Source organism: Calidris pugnax, unplaced genomic scaffold, assembly GCF_001431845.1.
Source record: "Calidris pugnax isolate Ruff unplaced genomic scaffold, ASM143184v1 scaffold32, whole genome shotgun sequence".
Taxonomy (NCBI): Eukaryota; Metazoa; Chordata; class Aves; order Charadriiformes; family Scolopacidae; genus Calidris; species Calidris pugnax.
This window is the reverse complement of record NW_015090783.1, coordinates 1,627,900-1,653,228: the sequence shown is the minus strand read 5'-3', so window position 1 is coordinate 1,653,228 and position 25,329 is coordinate 1,627,900. Positions and strand designations below refer to the sequence as shown.

At 40.8% G+C, this 25,329-nt stretch overlaps 1 protein-coding gene across 7 annotated transcripts in view; it reads right to left on the bottom strand.

Annotated features, from left to right (window-relative positions):
• Positions 1-25,329, bottom strand: part of KDM2B (lysine (K)-specific demethylase 2B) — a 141,969-nt gene that overhangs the window by 36,767 nt on the left and 79,873 nt on the right. For all 7 annotated transcript variants that reach the window (XM_014962588.1, XM_014962594.1, XM_014962630.1 and 4 more), the window contains 3 exons: positions 19,739-19,865; positions 11,404-11,858; positions 4,238-4,324 (listed from right to left, as the gene is read on the bottom strand). In XM_014962588.1, coding sequence (XP_014818074.1) covers positions 4,238-4,324; positions 11,404-11,858; positions 19,739-19,865 — 669 coding nt within the window. The remainder of the gene's footprint in view (positions 1-4,237; positions 4,325-11,403; positions 11,859-19,738; positions 19,866-25,329) is intronic.

Here is a 25,329-nt window from a genome sequence, read left to right as displayed (position 1 = left end):
GGGAGTAGCGATGGGTCACCACAGTGGAAAATCAGGTTTAGGCCCTGCTCTCTTCACACCACCCAGAAGTTCATTTCCTAGGGATGGGGAAGGAGTTAGTTTCCTGTGATTATTTCTCACTCCTCTTTAATCAGTTGAGAACCCAAATTCTCGAGGCAGTGTGCCCTGCGGAGTTCTCCCTTTGGGACAGTAGACCACCATTGCAAAAAAACCCACAGTAAGACTTAGCACTGCACCCAGTGAGGACAACTTACTGTTGCACAGACTCCTGACAAAGGATCAGGGACAGGTTTATGTATCCACAGCTGCATTTGCACTTGGCAGCCAGCTGGGAAGAATGTGCTGCTTTAGTCTGAAGGTACGTAAACTGTCAGTCAGCCATCGGGACAAGGAGGTTTCAAATATCCACGTGGTCCCACATTCCTGATTCCTCAAAGAGGCCTAAATTATGATCATTGTAAATATCCTAGGATCCCTGACAAAGTCAAATATTTTGGTAAACGAATCATTAGTAGACAGAGACTTCTTCTGAAAATGGACTGTTTTCTCTATAGCTAAAAGAGAATGGCAGATTCTTCTGAAAGAGCATTTGGAAAAAAAAGGTTGCCTACTGGAGTATAATTATTGTGTTAAGTAATTATCAATAAATTACAAAGAGTACAAAACACTCAAAAAAACTCCATAAAGATGAGTAAATATGATCTGGAAGAGGTGCCTATGAATCATACACCATTTCCTTTTTAGCATAAAATAATAACAGTTCATACATTTTACTACAAAACTTTCTGCTGAAGATGTCACAGATCTTTACAAAAATTCATTTCACCTCCCAGCTTCCCAGGATGGGAAGCACCATCTCCATGCAACACAGAACAGCTCAGGGAGCAGAAATGTGCCATTCACCTCATGCAACACAAGGAGGCTGCAGCAGAGCTAGGAACAGCACAGACCCTTGCCTCCCATTTTGTACAGGAACCATGAGATCATCAGATGTCACCCATTTATTTTATCTTCTCACAAAACCATTTTTGATCATTGCTTCTGTTTCTTTTCTCAGTGAGTAATACTCTTTTTTTTTTTCTTTTTTTTTGGAGAACAAGCTGCAGGAAAACTGACAGCTTCAAATGCTTTTAGAGAAGGTAGACAGAAGCAATGCAGCACAGTGGAGCCAAGACATAGGGATGGGTCTTCCACGTTCTTAGTTAAACATCTTGCCCATTAGATCTTATCCCCTGTGAACTCTGATTTAAGGGGAGTGAACATATTTCTTCCCTAAACCCCAGAATTTCACAGTCTTCAAGCAACCATTCTGCAGTACAGAACTGTGCACGCTGTTGGCACGTCACACTAACAACACATAAAAGAAACTGTGACTCAATTTTCAAGGGAAATATTATTTGCTGCTTCGAAAATCATTCAGATTATTTAAAGCATGTTCTTTCAAAAGCAAGTCAACATTACTAAGCCTGCCCTTCCACAACTTGGGTTATTCACATAGTTTAAGTCATTTTCTGTCCCTACTCCAGGAATCTCTTGAGTAAGAGTTCTCTCCCTCTGCTCTATGTTTTCCCCACTCCATCCCTTCTCAGTACTTGCCTCTCTCCTCATCCTGCTTTCTCGCTGTTTCTAGTCTCTTCCCCTCCTTTCTTTACAGTCATTTCCATTTTCTTTGAAATGTTTTGGCATTTAATGCTGGCTTTATTCTTCCTTCTCCATCTGCTGCTCTTGTCTTTCTAAATCTCCTCTGGAGCCTTCTCTTGGGAGAAAGCAAGAGCTTCATTTTTCACTTATTGCCTCCTCTTTCTGGATTTCAGTGCCCTTCTTCTTTATGGACTTGGAATCAGACAATCCTCCTCTCCCTGGAAGCTCATACACCAGCTACAATATCTTCTTACCAGCCCCACAATATCTGGTATCATGTTGTATCATATATGCTGCTCCCTTAAACACCAGTATTTCAGGAAAGGCACTGTCAAGTATTTGGCATTTCTCCTATTTACTACAAGAGCAATAGTACAGAAAGCAAAATTATGGATAGGTTTTACTCCCCTGCCTTGTGCTCAACGTTTGCAGAAACTCCTGACGGTGTAGACTTGCTCCTCCAGCTACAATCCAATTTTAAAGGCAGTTTCCCCCTCCGTAAGGGTTTCCTTCTCTGTAAAATCTTCTGTTTGATTATCAGGACTTACAGAGAACAAAGGCAAAATAACCAAACTTAACTAGTGACATTGCCTTTATACAAATCTCCCCTATATTGTCTTTCCAAGAAATTTTAATTTGGGACTTGAAGGCTCAACTCTAAGATGTTTCTTCCCAGCCTGTTCACTTGGCCTCTGGTGCCAGACAAGGGAAATAGCTGTAACATGAAAGATGACAAGGACATTTGCCAATTACAAGCACAACAAAAAAATCTCCTTTTGGGAAACATTCAGCCATATCTGCATGTGTACCTTTGAACTAAAACATAAGACATAATACAAACTGACCACAGATTAAGCAAAGTAAATATGAAGAGAACGGTGAAAGGATTTCTCCTGTTATAAATTTTTGTTTGCTTCCAAACTTCAATCTCAACTATGACTTTCTGTGAAAGTTTTCCTCTTGTTTGTTACTGGCTAATGCGTTTAATTGATTGTTGTCATACCTTAGCACTGGGAATGATGCCTTCTAAAAGTTTTTGCTTTCAGAAAGGCTAAAGGAAAATAAATGCTAGAAATTTAAAAAAAAACCCTTGCAGCCAGCAGGAAGGATTTTGCAAAGAGGGATAAGATTTAAATCACAAAAAATACCTATCTCTTACAGTTACAGTTATGATGCCAACTCACAGAAATAGAAGAAATGAACCATTTATCAAGATTCCAAAATAAAGCAAACAAGAACATTAGCAAATGCCAAAGCTTATAAAAGCCTCAAAACATTAAGATCCTCACTTCTACCACAAGCTCCAAAAATACAGCACAAGTGTCAGTTGTTTCTTAGCTTTCTTTTATATGTTTCACACACCAGTTTTCTTCTGATCACAGAGATTTTGCTTTATTCAAAGCCTGGAGTATACTTGGCTGATGAATGAACAGCAGCTAACAAAGCAGTGGAGTGAAGAACCTGACACCTATTCCTCTCAAGGTTTTCCACTGTTGTTTTTAAACAAATAAATATTTTAAACACAAAGCATATTCCCATGGATTTATTACAATCTAAAAGGGAAATATGTATTTAACAAGATAAAACTTATCTGAAATACGCTCAGCTAAAACCCAAAAAGAAACCAAGAAGGATCATTCTGCCCCACTCTCCTCTGGCAGTTTAGTGTTTATGGTCTCCTGCTTCCCATTTGAAACCAGCAAATTCTCATGGCAACAAGCGATTACATGCAAAGGCATAACAAGTGCACCAGCACAAAAAGTGAGAACAGGGAGAATAATTCACTCAGTTAATTATTTGAAAGTTATTTACAATGATAACAACAACAACAGATTTTCAGATAGAAGTCTGATTTAAGCTGACCAACCCTTTCAGCATTTCTAAAGAAATTATATATTATAAAACTAATTCAGTGAAAAATCAAAATAAAAATAGAAGCAATGAGACATCTTCTAAATAAGCAAAGCTGGTTTTACAGCATGCTGAATAACTAGAGTGTGGTAAACATACCACTGTTATAAATAACATCCAGCCTTTTGACATTATTCTTTAGTTAATTATTTCAAATTCTTTATAAGCATTAATGAAGAAAGCCTCACAGTTCTCCTGCAAAGTGAAGCAAATGACTCCCATATGTAGGAAGAAAAATGAAGATACAGGGACAGAAAACAACCCTCCAAAGCTAGTGGCACACTTGTACAGAGAATTCAGGAGGCCTCACAGTATAAGAGAAAAAGCATCCTCTCATCCAGATGAGAGTGCTTACTACGTGACCAATTTGTAGGATTTACACATCATTTAATTTTGCACAAAATGTTGCATCAACATTTTTAGATTTAACCAAGACATATCAAAGTTTTATACTGATAAGTAAGGCCCAAACAAATTCTTTTTAAATGGAAACTCCAACGATTTCTCCCTGCTGAGGCACTTTCATGTTCTGCTTCAACATCTAATCATAAAACCATTAAAAATAACATTTCATTTTAAAAATGCTAGCAGCTGCCAAAGTATCATATCCAGTACTTTGTCAGACCACAGATAAATAAACACCAAGACCTAGCACAACGATTAGTAAGTAATTGTGTCTCGTTACCTTTGTGGTCTTCTTGGGCCAGCTGACCACAGGGACACCCGAAATGGCAAGATTTTGGTCATCGTCAGCATGTTCCTTCAGTATGTTCTGTTGCAAATGAAAAGGCCTTTATTAACCAGAGAAATATTTCTCCAACTGAAGAGTACGGAGACTTGCAGAAGACAGTACTCCACTCTGATGAAAGACACAGTGACAAGATCTCCGCTGACTTGTTACATCTCTGCAAGTTACTTTTGCTTCCAAACTTCCAATTCACACTGAAACTCTCGCACCTGTCATTAAGATCCAAGAATGTGAATTTTCTTGTGAAGCAGACAGCAAAATCAGCCACGAATCACCTCAAATATTACAGACTTCTTTAAAATTGGGGTGTCCAATGTGACTGGTGTTTTTCCACTGGTATCAGCCTAACACTGGTATCATCTCTCCCCTTAAACTCCAGCTCACTAAATCCCAAATGACCCCACCAGTCACCACAACCAACACCTTTTCTCCTAACCAAGTCTACAAAAGACTTTAGAAGCATCTAGGCTTTGCCAACGTTATTCCTGCAGTTGCATAATTTAGAGCGATCCTGTAAGTCAAGATAGAGAGTGGCAGAGCTGTTGTAATCTAATTCACCTTACGTGATGGAGTAAGGCTTCCCGAGGTTCCTGACTATTCACTAGGAAAGGATCTGACTCTGGATAGTACAGTATTAAGGAAAAGGATTGGTCTCCCTTCCACCCCCACCAAATCCTTTTGCTTTGATGCACTGTCCTAGAAATTTTATGAGTGGGTTGCACTGGCTTACACAGCTTCTGCTGCTGTGAATCACTCCCATGACCATATAACTCAACACAGAGGTGGGGAAGAACTCTTTCTAAGCACACGCAATTATGCAGTTGGGCATAGTCCACCCTCGCTTTCCATGATTCTCTATGAATCTACTAACCCAGCTACAGAGATCTTCACTTGGACTTCAGGTAGCTGAAAAAGACAACAAATTAAAATAAAAGCGGGTAAAAAAGATTCTGCCGTGCTGCTGAAAACTTAAGCCCAAATATGCACTAACAAGTTAAGGCAAAAAAAATGCTCCAATAAAACAAACAAGAACTGCAGGTTGGAAATTACTTCGTAATAGAATTTGGGAGATAACCCCAGATGATTTATTTAGGAGATAACCCCAGTTCAACAGTGTTACTCCCAAGTATACCCACTTCTTGAAAAAAGCTTAATTAGACAACAATAGGCACCAGGCTCTCTCAGTCCCCGGTGTAGAGCTTTAATAATTAGAAATTTCACACACATTAGAAAAAGAACTTCAAATACAGTAATTGTTTTAATAGGAAGTGCACTTGGAATTCATCTGTAATCATCCAACTAAATCTGGGAGTACGATGGCATGTTCCAGGCCCCAAGAGCCCAAGCAGGCAGACTAGCATCTAAACCGGGGTTTGGACGTGTGTCCCTGGGGCTGGTTTTCTCTCCCTGGAGCTCAGGCAACCTGCTGGGTTTAGCTCAATTCCCCAGTCTGCGCTTAAACGAGAGATGCTTCACTAATAGACACCATAGCACCAGCACAGGGCTGCTTCTTCAGATACAATCATACCAGTAAGGCTGTTCTTGATGCTGGTTAGTTCTAAAGCAGCGCCAGTAACCAGAATAAGCAATACCAGTACAAGCCCAGTTTTGTCAGCCTGGTGCTGTGGCTGTGCTCAGGAGCTTGCACAGGCACAGCCTGGCTGGTTAGGAGTAAAACCCAGCGTGCTCCAGCCTGACTCTGATGTGGAGCCTGCAGCATACCTTCAGCTGAATACCCTTGAGAGAAAACAGCAAATAACTTTTACATACAGACTAGTCACTGGCAAATTAACTCTTGGCTGAGCCGAGGTTAAGTGAGCACCTCTTTTCTCATGTCCTTTTTATTTTGAGAGAGTGATTGCTGCACTAACCAAACTGTTACACTCTGAAAGTTAGTTTTCAAACCTAAAAATGGAGAGGTCTTTTGTATTCTCGTAGCAAAGCCAAAATTCTCCAGAACAAGGCAGCAGCTTGAGAGCCATATAAACAAAGGACAAATTAATCCCTCTTTACTTTGCTACTCTTGGATTTGAAAGCTTGTAAGGCAGAAAACCTTAACATTTCCACTAACGACTGTCAGAGACTCTGAGTTCAATAGAAAGCAGAGTATATTCCAAGAACTTGGCAGGATAACAAGGTTTCTTGTTATCATATGTATCACGTGAAAATATTACCCAAGAAGAAATGTAAAACTATGGCAGTTTATCATCTCAGCCAGCTGAAAACAATGGATGTCTGAGTGGCAGAACCATAACCAAGCTACATTTGCACCGACTGCAGTGTCAAGTATCAGCGCACAACAGGCTGGAGGAGGCACTTTTGCACACCTGTTTAAAAAAAAAAGGAAAAAAAAAAAGAAGATAAAGAAAAGCCATGGGGCTCCAGTTAGACAAACAAGGTGATGCTCATGCAGCACAAGGCTGCCTGATTCATTACACTTGAAGGCTGTGGTGACAACAGCAGGTATGAAGGAAAGAAACTGATTAAGTATGTAAGAATTCAGTTTAGCCATTAATTTCAAAAGCACAGCAAGGAATAACTCCCCTGAAATGCATTCAGTAGAGGGAGGTTTTTTTCCTGTCATCAGAATGAGAAGGGGGTAAGATTTCTTGGCAAGAAAAAGTAAGAACATATTTCAGTAGATATCATCTGTCTTGCACAAGAATCTTCTCCTGCTGCCAAGGAGTTGCAGAAATTTGACAAACTCTGTTCTTCAAACTGTGTTTCTTCTGCCCCAATGGTCTTCCACGGTCCCTTCTGAAGAAGAGCAGCATTTTTTCTTTGAAGTGGGGAAGGTCTGTGGCACGATGAGGAGGCAGATCTCACAATCCTCTTCCCCAACATCAGCAAAGGAATTACCATCCTGCTGGTAACACAACAGAAATGTTGTGTGCTGAAACCAGAGGCTGCCTACAGACAAGCATCACTGGCAGAGTGTTTCATGTGGGATGCAGACTGGTACAGTCAAAGGTCTGCTCAGTTTTACCTGTGCTGTGTTGTGGGGCGCAAACTACACCAAGCAGTAAGATGGTTACCTCTCTATTCTCTTCACACATAAGGCCTTCCTCATCAGTACAGGTAACTTTTCTAACAGTTCAGCTGCTACTTAATTTTTAAATTCGGAGCAGGAGTTGTTGCACTGTTTCATATTTAATTTCATGGCATATATATATATATATATATATGTGGAAAACAAGGTATGACTGCAGGATTTGTGTGACTCCAACAGTAACACCAACAGCAAGGATGTGAGGGCAAAGGCTGCAGTGTCTTCTGGCTGCTCACCCTGCCACCGACTCCACTGCCAAGCCTTCTGTCCTTCTGCAGCTCGGGTCAGCTGAGCACTCTCAGGGAGGGTATGATTATCTGTACAACAATTTCCCCTCACATTTGCTGCATGTACAGCTCACACAGAGCCCATCCGCAGACATTTGGATACAGAGAGTTTTGCATCTCCTCAGCCGATTGTTCAGATGCCATCTGCTGCAGAGTGAAGGCTGCTGTCAGTAATCACTGCTCGGAGGCCTCCGAGAAGCTCCTCTGGTGGTGAAACAGGTCTGACACAATACAGAGCCCATACAGCAGAGCTGCAGCCAACAAGAATTTAATCCCTTATTTGAACTGAGGGAAGAAGTGACCCACTCCCCAAGTGAGGCCTGTGTTATTCTCTGCAAATAAGCCTCCCTTGCACTGCTGCACTCCATCGATCATGGTGATAAATGGGTTCTCAATCTGCAGAGACGTTACCTTGGCACTTCTGGATTGCTGTGTCTCCACTAGACACTTGCAGTTAGTTAGGAACTTAGATGATGTGTAAGGAATTTACAAAAGCTTAGTTTAGCTTTCAGACTCCCTTCTCATAAGGAAAATAAATCACTTTCCTTCAAAGAGTCTCACCTAATTGTCATTAAGTAATTGTATTTACCACTAAGAGCAGCAATCCAGTTGCCCATCCTTTACTGTATTCTTCTCAGATGGGAAAGCATGGATGCTTTGCAAGTTACCCAAATTCATTCTGGGAGACTTCATGTCACTACATAAAATGGTTTCCCTTCCCCAGTTTTAACTACCCATATCCTGTTTTCTGAAAACATAAGTTATCTTACTGAAGTGCAAAGAAAGACTTGAACATCATAAAGAAAAGTTCCTGAGTGTATTTCATTAAGAAATAAAACTGTTACAATAAACATGGATTTATTTTCTTCAGGAAGAAACTTGATTAAGTCTTTCCAAGAGCTTTCAGACTTTGTCAGACTGTGTTCTTGCTATGCATTTATTAAAAATAACTCTCAAATGGGTGCACATAAAGGGTACTTTTTATAGGCTGTATTATTAATACATCACATATCCAAAAAGTCAGGCTGCCCATGAAATAAACCTTGTAAATATAGCCAAATACAGTCACAGCACGTATGACCTGCACAGCTGCTTCTGCAGGATTTCTGCCTCCATTCAGTCACGCAGATGACTGGTGCTCTGGATATTTATCGGGGTGAGGTAAAAGTGCCAGGCTTCTGCTCGCTCTACTGCTAACGCTATCAGCAAAATCCCCACATTATTTTTTGTACAAGTTGGAAAACTAGTAGCAAAGGAAGAGGGAATATAATTTAGTGGTCAAGGAGATAAATACCATTGTAGAAAAATGGATCACATGATAGTGATGAGTATCACTGGGAACCCCAAGGGAACATTCATATCACTGTGTTCAGCTGAGGGTCTGACCAGTCTGATGGACCTAACGCACACTGAGGGGCAAGGATGGAACAGAATACTGACTCGCTGCATCTGCACACCAAGCAATGCAGGAATCCTGCAAGGACCATTATGGTAGATGGAGGTTGGAATCAGTCACTTGGCAACTTTTCTAGCAGCGTGCTCCATCCTTTGAAGGCAGAAGCCCTAAGCATACACTGATACACTTGTTTCTGATTTTTTTTAAAAAGCCAACAAACTGAATAAAACAAACTTTGTGCTTTGGTATCACATGGGGTACAAGGAGATAGGATTTTTCTTTGAAAATTGAGGGCTGTCTTATATGTGGGCCAATATTGTAAAAAAGATGGGTAAGAATGTTTTTAACAATTCTTTAGACAGTGTTCAAGAAAATGTTTGAGTTAACATCCTTTTAAGAGGTCTTACTCTGAATAATCAGTCACAGGCTTGACAAACATACAGAGGTGATTCCAGAAAAAACAATTCTGCAGCATGCATGATGCTTAGATGTGGTCATAGGCTCTTTAACCAGCAGGGAACCATAAACATCCAGATGTTGGGCTACATCCTGATGATTACAGTGTGTGCTGGCAACGAGAGAAACTCTAGAAGCAGGCAGTTATCAAAAGAGATGGAACACCAAGACTGCAACTTTGCAAGATGCACAAAATAAACTAGCAGATGCCCACTTAATACCAGTTATAGCACAGTATCACCAAAAATGGGACAACTTGGGCCTTTTTCGTAAATGTCCGTTTGTGGTTCTCCATCTCTATAGCTAGTGAATCCACTGCTCTGGAGAGGAATAAGAAAGCATATACTCCTACACGGTGCTCTAAACCAGATTCACATATGGTATCTTGCCGTGTTCTAGTAAGATGTCTCACAGTGCATTGGAGCATGTCATCCAAAGAGCACGCATGATCATATTCTGAACATCTGCACCATTTATTACGTGTTGTACCCCTTTATGGGATTTCAAGAAGGGGCAGTTTATTTTTAAGTGAAACTTGGTCTGTGCATCAAGCTTGGGAAAGTAATGCTACCAATGCTTTCTCATTCACCACAAATTCAACTGCTGGTCTTGAAGCTTCATTTTGATTTCTGATTAGAAGACGATGGATCGCAAAGGAACCCAGTGAATCTACAGTGACAACTTTGGGCACTTGCATAAACAAAGTGGCTGCTGTTGCAAGAAGAGACTTTCTGAGCTCTTGTGGTTTACCAAAACGAGTGCTGTGTATCACACTTCTGGGCTCCAAAATTGTGGAATATGGTTCCACTGCACACTGCATATGTTCAGCCTTCTTTAACTGCCTTTGAAGCCTTTTCTAAGCAGCTGTTACGCTACTTGCACTAAAAAAGTACAGGTTCCCCTTTAACCATATAAACACAAATTTTTCCCCTCAGATTGTGACTTACACAGCTCATGTATAGAACATATGTAGCTGAAGAACCATACTGCACACAGAAACAGCACAAAGCTAGCAGTCCAAACACAAGACCACAAATCAATACTCATAGTACCAAACCAGGCCGAATAGCCATGGTACTGGACCTCCAGAGGACAGGCTGGCAATTGTAGCCTTATTTGACAAGTCTAGCAAAAGAGCCTGCTGCTCTCAGCTGTGTTAAAAAAAATAATTAGCATGCTTGCTATATACAGTGTGAAATCAAGGCACAGAAAAGCTAACCAAGTAGTCCAAAGGGATGCCACAGCTGAGAGGCAGGGCTGGGACTATGCTGGTCTTCAGGAGAAATTTATCCCCAAGTCAGATGAGATACCACTTCCAGTATATTAAAAATCTAAAGAGAAGTTCTGTCACTAGTAAGCATTCACTCCTCACACCATCTCTAAAAACAGTATATTGTACCAGTGGAGAATAATAATCAACCTATAGAGGGCAATGGAGGAAAAGAAAATGAAAAAGGTGAAAGAAAAAAAAAGGAACTGAAAACATTAGGCAATATATCTTCTGAATGACAATTAAGTATTTGCATTTTGTATGTGTCAGTTAATCAGATATGCTCCAGAAAGACACTAGACCAAAAAGGGCAGAGTAAGATTATAAGCAGACTTTATGAGGTATAACATTTGCTTATGGGACATAAGTGCTGAACTATGAGAGGATCTAAACTTTTGGCCACTGCTGTGACAGTCAGAAGGGACTGCATCAATTAAATCAGACTGCAAACAGCCATCTCCCCAGAGCAGAGATGGCTTTTGTGAGAGGTGCAATTTCCCTGTGTGCAGCACAGCAGGCTGATATGAACTGGTCACTACACACAAGCTCTGTCCCTCTGCTGCAGAACTTTGCTCTCTGATCTCCTGCTGTCCTCTATGCCCACAGAATGCAGTTTGTGTGGATGAGTAAGCTATCACAACCTACCTTCATGTCCTCTAGGAGAGCCTGAGGATCTTCAATGCCTTCGGGAACACACTTCTTGTTCTCTGGGAGAGATTCAAGCTTTTCCACCAGGGCTTTTAAACCCTTCAGTTCAAATTCTGTGAGGTGAGTCCATTTGGTTGAAACTTCTGTAGCTGGAGACCCCGTTGGTGTTTTGGGATAGTCCGTGGGGGTCGTTGATTTTACACTGTCATCTGACTCGTTTGACAAAGTTCTTTTTAGGTATCTCATTACTGTGGCTTTTTGTTTTCTTCCTGCACCCTCCTTCCCTTCGGAGTGTGTGCTGTTGGGTGAGGAGGAGCCATCCACCAAGGATTTGGAGTTCTTATCCAAGCTGTCATCCTTCTCCTCCCGGATATGGGCATCACAAGATTCTTCATCCATGTCTAACCACGAATCTGATGAATAACTGTCTGTGCTGCGTTTTCTTTTTGCATCTGAAAGTTAGAAAAAGAATGCTGAAATTTTACCTGATGTAATTCATAGCTCAAACACTTCTCTACCACTGGGGCTAGGCACTGCCTGTTTAAAAGGGCACTGGATAATGCCTAGTAAGTATGTAATAAGAATGGGCTTTATTCAGCTAATTTTTAATTGGGGGGGTGGTGGTGTTTGTTTGTTTTAATGCTGGTTTTCATTAACATCTACTCAGTTCAAATGACTGGGAAACATTGAGGGAAAAATTATGCTTTCTTCAAAGCTTTAGTCCTCTATGCCTTCAATTAAGAGTAGGCAGAGCTCTAAGTCACACACAATTAATTTTCCCACAAATCCTAAAGAGATCAAATTCGTCAGCCTTACAGCTTTAAGAGGAGAGCTAGCACTGAAAGAAGAGGGGAAAAAATTATGGGAGAAAGCCCTTTAAAATGCTGTGCATCATAATTCTTCCAGGAGCTGCACAGCACAAAATCAACTTCTTAATACTTTTCCTCTTTGCGAACAACTGTTGGTAAAACAAGAACCAGCACTTGTTACTGCATGAACACTCACTGCTCTTCTAAGACACAGGATTACAATTTTGCTTCTTTTACAGACACACAGAGAAATGCAGAGACTGTCACAGTTACAAGATACTGTTTTTCTTAATACAATCTCTGATACATTCTAGGTAAATTTCAGGAAAACTTGAAGGCAAGTTTCCGAGTCTAAAGAACTATTAATCTTAGTTTTATACTAGGTTTCCCCCTAAAAATCCCAACTGTTACTCAGCTCTGTGCAACCAAGCAGTGAAAGTAAGGTAGGAAATTGGCGGCCAAGGTTCCCTAAAGCACAGATCTTTTCTTATTAGACACAATTTCCTTTACTAAGTGAACAACATTGAATGCAGAGTAGCAACAGCAGGGATTTCTGTGGAAAATACAGTTAACGCTGGCAACACCCAGTTAAGTCAATGTGAATTTTAATACTGGCTGAAATGGGTATGAGATCAAGCTGCAAACAAAAACACTCTGCAAAGGAAACAGAAGTCATACAGAAAAAATGAGTGAACAATTAATGAAAAGTTCCTTTCACAGCTTTCACGTTTTGCATTGCAGTAGCTTTGGATCAGGACAATGTGAATCATGCTTAAGGAAGGATTAAACGGACATTAAAGAAAAAGCACAGCATCCGGCTGTTTAACAGGGAGATTCAAAACAAACACTGAAGGCCAGTTCCAAGCTGGCAAATCCATTCTTATCAGAGAAACTCCTTGTCTTTTGCGTAGTCTGTACCATCTTCTCACAAAATATACACATTACTTGTTAGCTGGGTAACAAAGACGCAACAGGCAGTGGCAGAGTAATTGTCTGAGGGTAGCTCCCCTGGCTGCTTAGATGAGCAGTTTCAAATAAAACTTCTGTAAGGCCAGGTGCACCTCTGCGGGTTAGTGCTGGGGAGATACGAGTTGGCCACTTTCTGCTTCTCGGGGCAAGAACTGCTGCTGCTACAGTGCCTGCAAAAATCAAGCATCTCTGTCCAGTCACGTTTGCATTTTTCTTCAGAACCAAAATGGCCATAAAATTACTCCTGAAAGGCACGTTTAAGCTGAAATGCCTGTGAAAAGCTGGCAGTTACAAAAAATGTCAGTTACCAGCCAAATCCAGCACCATCCACAGTGCAGCTAACTTCCTCTCTGCACGCCCCCCCTCAAAAAAGCTTCACCATGAAGTACAGCACAGTTTATTTTGTGTGCTGAGGTGGCAGCATGCAACACTCCAAAGCAGCTCCTCCTCTCTGGTCTGTGCTAATACACCCCCAGGCTTCTCTTAGAAAAATAAACAGGATTAGAAAATATCTTAACCAGAGCATTTAAAAAACACTAGGTTATCCAACTTTTATTTAACACTGTTTTTTCCTTTGTCCACGGTAGCTAGCACACTTACCCACCTCTGAGGGCTATATAATCAGCTTATGTCATTCTCCCATTTTACAGCTGAGGAAACAGATGCTTGGGAGAAAGCACGATTTGCTCATTGTCACATATCAAATCTAGGGCAAAACCAGGAATCAGAATCCAGGCTCTTGGATCCAGGGCTGGAGCCCCTTCTCTAAGCCACGCTGCCTTAGTGAGCTATTTTACAACTGACTGAAGCACAAAAGCCCAGTGTAGATGGCAGAAGATGCCAGTGATAAAACAGAAGGTGAAAGCAGATACACATCCCTACGCTACCAGTACAGTGTCATTAACAGAAATTGGTATAAATCCACAAAGAGAAAATGATGTTTCTGTCTTCCTATGCTGTGGCTCTGCTGAACAGGAACTAATGGCTGTAACTGGGGCAAATCGCAAGCGCAGACAAGGCCTAAAGAAAGAGAGGGAGATCATGTTATGGAGATGTGAATAATTTACTCCAAGTAATGCTCTGGTGCTAAGAGAAAACAGCCTTCAAGAGAGATCTCCACTTTTTGTCTCTTGCTCTAGTCTATGGAAACAAAAGGCAAGCGAGGAGTGGAACACCAGGGCATACTGGGGGCCTATTCCCATCAGAAGCAGGCACACGGGGGGGCCAGCAATTCCCTTCCGCCAGCTGCCACCGCGTCCCTGCCACCGGCTGTCTGCACGAGACAGGCCCTGCTGTGCCAGCTACACCTGGGTATGGCCAGACAAGAAATAATCCAAATCTAACCTCAAAAGCAACCATCACCAAACAAGTGCCCTGTGGGCTGTTCTCTGCCAGCCTGGCAGTTACATGATGCCTGGCCTAACTTTACCTTTGGGGTCAGTGCTTGCTATTAATCTGAAGGGTCTGTTCTGGAGCACTAAGGGATTACTGTGCTGTTGCACTACCAGATTAAGAGTGGAATGCTTTCAGAAGACAACCACTGTCTGGAACTGCTGCTAATTTAAAAAAAAAGAAATAAAAAAAGGCAGCCAAGGGAATCAATAATGGAAGGATAACTTCAAGGTGAGGAAGGTTCAGTTTTGTGTTTTCAAGTCTTGTAATGCAACATGCCATGAATTTTATTTATTCATTTTAATGAAAACAGTATCTGACGGAGAGTTATTATGCTGTGAGCTGAGGCCCTGCATAAGCATAATACGCATTTACTTTGTCAAGAAGTGTCTTTTAAGCACTGTATTACCAAGCTCCCCTGACCTGCAGATTTTTGGTTTCTAAAGTCTCTCCATGGAAAAGAGCTCCTGCTAAATGTAACTATGGTTTCTTCATCTGAGTCAACGCACCAGCCCATACCAGGTTAGAAGTCCAGTTTCAGAGTGGTTATGTAGTCTGGGCTCCCATTCGACTTCATGCAAAAAGACACCCTTCTCCATCTCAAAGTAAATAAAACCAGCTTATACAAACCAGTCAGTGATATAACTGAGTGAAGGGGAGGAGCAGCACAGGCTTGACCACTGCTAGAGATACCTTTTTTTTCTATAGCAGGTCACCTATTTGCAGTTCTGGGCAAATCACTTAACTTTCCCCACAGTTATCCACTTGTACAAGAAGCATAATTATAGACAGTTTCTTTTCCTTGCTGAAGAACAACTTGCTGTATTACAGAACTTAAAAGAAAGGGAGGGGGGTGAGGTATAATTATGAAATCTTTCTAAACTCTTTAGAACTTTCCAGTGTGTACTATCTACCTTGCCATTCCCAGCTCCAAACCCTGACACTGTGACTTGGGAACAGCAGATCCTATTGGTCTTCTAAAGACAGCAATGACATTTTCATTAGAAGAAAAAAACCCTCAGCATACTGGAAACATATCACTGTATGGAGCACCCTACACAGAAATCACTCAATATAGTCCAGTACCTGTCTATCATAAGAAAACCTGTTCTATCCTCTGAGAAGGAGGAAAAAAATACATGGCTCCTTCACCATGCCAGAGGGCATATTTTCTTCATCCATCAGGCTTAATATAGAGTTAGAGCCATCCTGTTAAAATTTTAGCAATGGGAATCTTAAAAGCTGCAGGCTACAGAGAAAGCACATTTCTGATAGCCCAGTATCTTCTTCCAATTACTCTTTGTCAGCTCACTCTGAAGATCCTTATCTCACTGAAGGTCAATTGTGGTTGAAAACATCCAGTACAGACTCATTCATGGTAAGAGTAAAAATAATGAAGACATATCCATCCCAAAACAGTGCATGTTTAAATCTAGTAGGAAACCCAAATAGGATCCCTTTCTGATTTCAGCCGGCAAGACAAATGTCACAGTTGAGAGGGACAAGGAAAAGAAAAAAGGGAGAGAAAAGAGAGATCGTGTGCTTTTACAGCAGCCTGTGATTGCTGTCATGTCATCATTCCCCTGAGTGTTTGCTCTTCTGCGGAAGAGATCTGAAAAGAAGAGTCTCACACACTATCCAGGAGCAACTGCCTGAAAACTCATTCTGCACCTGAAGAATGGGAAAGCGAGCCATGGTCACCATCTTCTAACTCATTTAGAAGGGCAGATGTTTTTATTTAGGGAGTGGGAACATTAAGGTTTTAGCCTTGCCTATACTAAGGTGGTGTCTGGGTTATTTCCTGTGAAGTTTTTGAGACAAGACATTTAGAAAACAGAAATACAAAGAACGATATAAGTTGCCACACTAGCCTATATATCATATATACCAGCATATAATTAGCAGGACAGAGGTTTTGCAACACAATCACAGTAATACATTTTCAAGAGTAGGCAATCTCTTGAAAGAGTCACTCTGAGTTTAGTGTTTATTTGCTTTGATATGAAGGTTGCTATGTAATAGAAACATAGTATGAAAAGTCTAAAGATTCCCTTAAAACACAAGTGACAATGAACTCAGTTTTCTGTGTTCTCCAAAGATGTTCTCTATCACCACAGCAATCTCCCCTTTTTTTTTTTTTCCCCCCATGCAGGAGAACAGGATCCCTACCAATTCTACAAAAACTACCACCTTGTAAATCCCAAAGATCATGGTGGATGTCCTCCTTAACTAATAATCAACTGTTGCTTCTCAGATCCAGGAACCACTGTATCAGAAGGTATATAAGAAAAGAAAGCTGCACAACTTAAGGGTGAAAAATACCAAGTTCTAGCACCCAAAAGGCAAGATAGAAAGTAGACACTTAGAACAAATTATGCAAAGAAATTATTTAAAAAAACAACAAATAAACCAGGAGAAACATTAAGACTATTCAGGAGCAATTTCTGAAAATACATACAAGGGTGTGAAGAATTTTTTCTTAAACCAAGGACAGAAGAAGACAGTTAAATCTATTGAGGGGTCTGCAGAGAAGTTAAGTACTTTGTCTCATTAGTCTTTAAGGAGAATAACGGGAAATTCTTCATCTAGGGATACACTCTCATGGGAAATCAAGAAATTGCTTGCAGATAGAGAAGTCTCCAAGGAAGAGAAGATTTACGGACCTTAGCAGTTCCGAAGAAAAGCTTAAAAACAAAGCCATGGGGTTTGGGAACACCAACCTCATTTGGATCTCTTATACCACAGCAGGTGAATGATGACAAGATACACACACCACAGAAGAAATGAGTGTAATTCAAAGATTACAGTTTGTAGAGATTTATTTGAGTCAAAAGCTGGACATTGAGGCCACTTAAAATAAAAGACAATTATTTGAAACAGTATTACTCATGCAGAACAAAGCAACTCAACTTTGTAAAGGTAAATAATGTATCTTTACTACCTTGAATTTGACAAATGTCAAAGATTCAGTAGATATAGCAGATCTGGGCTTTTGAACCACAATCCCCAGTTAAATTATTATTTTAAGGTTAAGATTCTTCCAGGAAATAAAAAGCAAGTTTCTGACCAAAAAAAAAAAGTATACATCTGTCTCTCCTGGAGAGAAAGGCCTTGGATGTCAATGTCAGAGATTTTATCAGCTTGCTAATACTCTGAAGTCAAGAGATAGCAGGCAGGTGGATGAACTACACGCTGTCAGTAGATACCACTTTGGTGAGCTGAAAGGACCGATCCATTCAAGGCAGTAACAACAGCTCAAGATCTGCCCAGCCAGACGCTCCCAGCACCTACCTTGACTTGCAGTAGGGCTGCAAGTCAGATCAGCTCATCAATCCTGCTGATAACAAATACATTCATTTTTCATTTAGGGTTAATTTTCAGTCAGATCACCGAACTGATTCAGCTCACAGGGCGGCTGCACAATCTCTAGGAGTTCATGAAACAGAATAGTCTTGCGAGAGTAGCATGTTTCTCACAGTAGCTTGAAATGAGCATAAGACCGTGCCCAAACAACAGCAAAACAATTTCATATACATTTTCCCATAGGCCAACAACTGAAGCCACCACAGCAGACAACAAGGTCCAGTCAATGTTACCATCAAATCCTTCTCCAAATAGCCAGGCTCCTTTTCCCGATGCCTCTGAAGTTGGCACTCTTTGGTCATACAAAACAATCCTTTTCCCTCTAGACACTGGACATATAGGGTCCCCAGTGACCTTTTATATGATTTTAATATCTCTCAGCTAGTAACTGGACTGAGGCACATTTTGTGGGAATCACCAAACCACTATCAGTAATTACTGAGCTGGGCCGGAATTCACACCAGTGATTTAGCTGGAAAAGGTCCCATCTCAATATCCTGAGCCATCCACTCCCCACATCTAATTTGTTCTGAAATTACACCTCAGCGATCTGGCACCCCCACCCTGCCTGCAGGATGAGCCTCCTTCCATGCCAGTGCTTTAAACAACAGGAGGTTGTTCCTTATTTTCCAAGGAATGCAGTTATCAGAGTTCTGTCACTGCTTTTTAAGGAGCTGATCCAAGGGGCTAATTCATCCTTTCCTCTCGGATGATCTTACCTAACGAGAAAAATTCCTCCACACAGAGTTCCTGCTTAACTAACCCTTCTGACCAGGGTCCCACAGAGCAAAGAGACACAAAACGTCAAGCACCCAAATTCCCAGTGACCCCAAGAAATTTCCCTGGCCTACATACACGGACTATTAGCTCCCACTGGAGAGCAACATCTGCCCATAACTTGTTCAGTCCCTTCTACTAAGAACCTCTACAGGAGGCAGAGAAATACTTCAGTCCTCCTTCACACTTAACACATATGAGTTAAGATTTAGCTGGTGCTTATGCTACTTTCAGCCATTCTGCACATAAAAGCAGGGAGGCAACGTGGCCCACTGTCACGTTCCATTAAAGGGAGGAAAAAGAGGGTAGTTCAGCAAGGCAACAACTGGAATTGTCACACACTGATGTAAAGCTCCCATCAGTGCCAAGGCAAAGCCTTCCTGCTTCAGGCACATCTACCCGTGTCTGCTACAGTCCATTTTCCACTATTGTTGCAAAGGTTTCTTTGACCTCCCTGCATTTAGGTTATAGATCATTTAGATTTGTGTAGGTGTTTTCTTGGCTTTGTTATTCTGCAGAACTAGAAGTCAGTCACCAGAGAGAACTAAAGTAGAGATTAAAGAAAAGAGAAGAGAAAGAAGCCAGGTTTAGTGACCACAACACATTCTGTAGAGGAGACGCTCTATAAAAGGACTAAATATCCATCCCACCAGAGCACATTTGCAATGCACACATTTCTGGCTACTAAGGGACTGTGCCAAACATGGCAGTAAATCCTCAACTGTTTGGCAGATCATCTCAACACAAACATTACTGAAACCAAGGAACAAACGCATCCAGAAATTATTTTTCTGGAATCCACTTGCTAAGGGAATGCTCAATAAATATAATTCGAAGTAGGTTGGCGCTTCATGGAAATGCTGAAGAGTCAAAACCTTCCCCACCCCAAAATAAAGAAAGAGTTCATTAGAATTTCTACAGTTCTCCAATTCAATTCATAATCTGCTTTGCAGAAACCAAAGCAGGAACTAGCCTAAGGTGCCAGCATCAGTTCTGAATACGCACTCAAAGGATTCACTCACCAATTAACATTGATTCTTTCTGGTACTCTTTGCTGAGGTGGCAGCGCTGGGTCACACAGGACACGTATCTCTCCAGAACATACCAGCACATTTCATAGTAGAAAGGATACCGGAATTTGGCGTGCACCTGAAAGCAAGATCAAGACTGTCAGTCCATGGGGAAGGGAGAGAAGTTTGCAGCACAAGGGCCAGTCATCATTCTCATCGTGTTATCAAGAGCACAAACAGTCTGCAGGAGGGGGAGGGGAGGGAGGGTGGGAGTGGAGTGAGATGTATGCCTTCAGCATACAAAATGAGGAGCCTGCCTGCCTGCCTGCCATGATAGCATCATTTCTTGGTTCACTAATTTGTATCCTCTTGGGGTGGTGGGAGAGGAAAGGGTTCATGTTCTTGTGAAATCATGAAACTGATGGATGGCCCCTTCAGCATTATTTACCTACTGTATAAACATAGGGTGGTCACATACAGATGTTAGTTACTAAAATTCAGGTTAAAATAAAGGTGGGTTTTTGAATTTCCTAAGCACTATCACATGATTTTTATCAAAATGGCAGCATTACCTAAAATGAGTCAAGCAGGAAATACATCTTTTTCAATTATGGTTTTCACAACAATTTCATTAAACAAATGAACACACAAATTCTTGATTACTGATGGCTACACATTAAAAGTAAAAATCCCTTCCACGGTTTACACTTATATTTTGGTAGCAAGTTAGCTTTTGCCACAAACAGAATAGAAAAGCAGAATTGTGACAGAAAATCCTGTCAAGCTGTGCACTGTTTCTTACATCTCAGACCTGTTGTTCTCACACAAAAAGCTTATTTTTCCAACACTATGTATGTATGAGATTATTTCAAATTCAAAACAAAGTGGGTTGCCTTCTTTTCCAACATAGTTTTCTATCTATGGGAGGTCACTGTGCCAAGGAAGAATCAGGGAAATTCCTAAAATGCAAGAACATAAATGTATTTGTTGTGATTTGTTAAAAATGGATGCCATGCATCTTGCATGCACTTGTACTTACACTGCACACTCCTTTCTCCTGGTGGCACAGAAATTTGCATTTTGCAGGCTTGCATGCATGCACTGCACTGGGATCATAGGAACTGCTTTAAGACATTCTATGCATTTTAGCTGCTCACCTAGCCATGAGGTGCCCACCCACCCTTAATGAAAAGCTGGTCTGCATCAGCAAGGAGCATTACCTTAGAAAGCCCATTTTTAGAAAACAAAACCAAAACACCACCCCAGCCCAGATCACTCAAAAACCCAAAGTCTCAACAGAACCACCAACCCAACACCTGGAAACTCAGATTCCACTCTGCAAAGCAGGCACTGAGGAAAAGTCTGCGTGGGGATGTCAGCATCCGCCTGAGCATATCAATGACTTACTAGAATGTCCATATTTGAAAACTGTCCCCAAGGTGGACAGTCAAAGAACTTGCCTCTGTTCCCAAGGCACAGGAAATGCAAACACTTTTAGCAGGAAAACAAAACGTAATGAAGGGAAAATATACTGTATTGTCCCACTACACGTATCACAGTGTAGGATTTAACCACTCCATGGCAATTCCCAAAAGTTAAGATCTCTTTAATTCAGCACAAATGCAGCTGGCAAATCTGAACTGCATGTTGCTATGGATCATGCATCCAGCAATGCTGCACCTTTTCAAATGCTTCCATGTTATTTATTACAAAGCACACATACCAAAAAAAGAAAGGGGAAAAAAAAAAGGTGAAAAACAACCAACCAACATCCCCCTAATTGTGAGAACATTTAACCCCAGGGCCTTTTTACATTGGAGAATATTTTTGCTTTGGTTTAGTTATTTGTCATAAAGAAGAGATGGAGTCACTTATCACTATTACAGAACACAGGGGAAATTAGCCATGCTAAAATATATGCTAATAAAGGAACTCAAATTTTTCCAAGAGAGCACTGCAGGAAACAAAATTTGCAAAGAATTGACTTACAAACAGGAAGCCGCCTTCCACCCCTCAGCCTTCAAAAGGTTTTCAGTCACATGCCTGGGAATATTAAAGACATCATTGCTCAACATTTGTTGACAGATTCTGAGCTTCACCAAATTTAGTTGTTACCAATGTTAATTCAATGTGAAAGACAAGGCAGTAATGCATGCAGTGCTCCCATTATGTGTATCAATCTTTAATATTCAATTTGAGTTCCTAATTGCCTCACTATCAATGTTCCAACCCACAGCAAATCCCTCCATGCCTCTGTAATTCACTATTTGCCCAAAAAGGCTCTGCTTTTACAAACCTTCAGAATTAAGAGCTACCGTATGTAGCCAGAGATACTGTGCAAAGATCTACAGTGCCTTTTGCCAGTAAAGCAAGTCTAACAGTGCTTTAAAAATCTTTTAAGTTTGCCTTATGGAGAAGTATAGAGGAGTACGTTCTTTATGATATCCTTGGACATTCATTAATTACAGTGGATGTGAACTGCATTATGTACGTGCCCATACTTTTTACATTGTACACTTACGCTCAAACAACTCTTATGGGGAAGGGGGCAGGAATAAAAGAAAGAAAGAGAGAAATTAAAAATGTTCTGTGATTAATTTAAAGAGTAATATCTGATACGGACACTGCCAGAGGACTAAATCCCCCACTAGCAGGGAAATAGACTAGATCATCTAATAGGCATTTCCAGCTTTAACTTCTGTGATTAATAATTTACAACCCACTGAATAAATTTTTTAATTATTCCTGTACAGCAAGAAAAATCCTCTCTGGAATATGATCCATTTCTTCAGTTCAAAGTGAAATTATTTTAGAGACTTATATCCCCCTCCAAAAACAAAACAAAAACCCCCAAGTAAATAAGGCACACATTTTCCTTCAGGAAGTATTAGTCTCTTCCACAACGTCCATTAAAATCATTACAAACTCCACTTGTGTTTAATCAATCTAATCAAAATATTGGAAAACAATTTATGATTATTTACAAAATAATTAATCTATCCACTTAAAACATTATCTTACATTCCAGAAAACAAACTCAGCAGCAAACACCATCATCTGTGAGTGACCACCTTACGTATATATTTTGAGTACTTCTGCCCCTATCCATGTTCAAATATTTTAACGCAGTTAAATTTAGATGAGTTGGGAGTAAGTTTGACACATTCTTCCTCTTCAGTAATACAGAGCTGTAACAGCCCTATGCCAAGATGATGAATCTCTGCATGGCAGCCTGCTCTGCAGTTATTCAAGCTGGTCTAGCAGAGAGCTAAACAGCTTGGCCTATTTGACTAGCTGCTAATTGGCCTCTAGGAAAGCCAGACTGCAAAATGAGAGTCTCTACAAACTGTAAGGCTGGAGAATATTTGTTTACCTCAATTGCACATTAGGAGCTGTTTTCAACAATAGACATGTTCTTTATTACTCCTTAAAACTATTTTTAAATGGCTATAACCCTCTTAAAAAGTCTCCCAGGGATATGAAAAATTAAGCTAGAATAAGCATGACAAGTATATAAACCAGGCAATTTTATCAGGCTGTAAATCAGCATTACCGTTTCAACCATGTATTTATTCTTGTCTTAGCTGCTAAGACAATAACAACTACACCTAGCATAAAAATGACTTTGAAAATCAGCAAAGATGATTAAGCATTATATAGCAGGTTTAAACATAGTGAAACCTCCATAAAATTGCTCTGTGCAAAATGAAGAGGGGAAACACACCTGTATTACACTTTGATTTGAGTATGGCAAATTACTTCGTCAATCCCATCATGTAATTTACTTCTGTGCTATACACAATGGAAAGATCAATACTGATGAGAAACTCATTTGCAGTATGTTCACACTGGAAAATCTGTGTGAACTACACACTGTACTGAGTCTTCCATACTGGCCAGCGTATGAATAGAATTATTTGAAAAATAGAAATTACAAAATTTGATTGGCAAAGCAGATGAAGTAGTACACACTAGAATTCTATTTTGAAAACATTTACCCCTTCAAGATTCCTGCATGACATTTTTAGTTTTGGGGTGGGGGTGGTGTTATTAGTTCTAAATGACAGTATTGATTTTCCTGCCTTTTATCAAACTTCTGTATGCCTGAGTTGCCCAGCTTGTATTTTGTTTCTGTCTAGAAATTCTTGCTGTTCTTTGACTGTTGGCACAGCTTTGTTATTATATGGCTGCCTACGAGCACAAGTTTGTGAACACAGACAGGTACAGGCTGTGATAACACATTGCAAGCACACAGCAATGTACAAGTGCTGAAATAGTTTCTATGAAGTGGTGGAAATTCTGGGCTGTTGGCTCTCTTCAATCTTTTTTAAAATCTCTTAAGGTTTTGACAAAGAGTTACACAGACTTTGAAGAAAATCTAAACCAAAACTGACAAGAGTAAAGGTCTCATTTGGGACTTCCAAATGTTCCAATCTCCCTTTCCAAAAAACACTGACAGGACATTTTCAAAGAGGCAGATACCCAACTACCAGAACCTTCCCACAGGATCAAGGTGCTACAGACTTTTCAAAAGCATTTCAGTGCAACTGGCTGGTAAGTTCCTAAAAGTTACCAAAATGCTAGACTGTTACAGGGAAATCTGCCTCCCGGTGTAAAAGCTTAGGAGATCAAAGCAGGACCCAGTTTCCCAAGGAGAAGGGCCTGACATGAAGCATTACTGAGCAGTTACAACCCAAGGTGTGTGATCTTGGGTTGCTCAAGTCCTGTGGGAACAAAACGTCAGCTCTTCTCCTACTTCACAAAAAAGAGTGTTTCCTTCCCATCATCCCCATAGACGTCAATGGAAATAACTTGTTTCTGGCATCAATCCTTCCTTCTGGTCCTCACTTCTCCATTCTCCTTGCAAGTTGCCTTCCCAGCAACAACATACCCTCCCCTTGTGCATCTGGAGCCCATATATCCAGCATATATTGCTGGTTCTTATTTGTGGTCACTCTGAAAACCTTCCTGTGCGTAGCATCTCTGTCCAGCCACACTGAGACCCTTCTTGCTTCTGCCATCATAACTTTTTCCTGTCGAAGTCCCTTTATGCTGTCTTAAGACACTTGACATTCTTGCCTTGGGACACCTATTCAAAGCCAGGGAACTCCACTCTGGTCTCTACCTCCACATCTGCTCTCTGCTACATTCCCTCCAACTCCCCCAATTTTCCACTTTTATCTTCATCTCTCTTCCACTAAGAATTAATTTTTCTGCTTAATATTCCTTTTCTTCATTAAAATCACTCCAGGAAACTAACTGCTCTCACCACTGTTTTGCAATGTGAAGATTATCAGGCCTTGTACCCCCCATGAAGTAAGGGAAGCTGGGGGGAAGATATACATCTCTGACTCAGTGAGAAGGATTTCAAAACAACATATCTTTGCTTTAGACCTATGCACTCTCACTGCAAAGGAAGCAATGTGGGGTAAAAGACCACTTGGAGTCAGAATTGTGCCCTCTTGTAGAGGCAAACAACAGCAAACTGTACTGACGCCCAAGACATACCAATTGAAGACTTTTTAGTGAAGAATAATTGCAACTTCCTGCCAATTTCCCAGTCCAAATGGTCACAAATACCACACCTGGCACCTGTGCCAGTG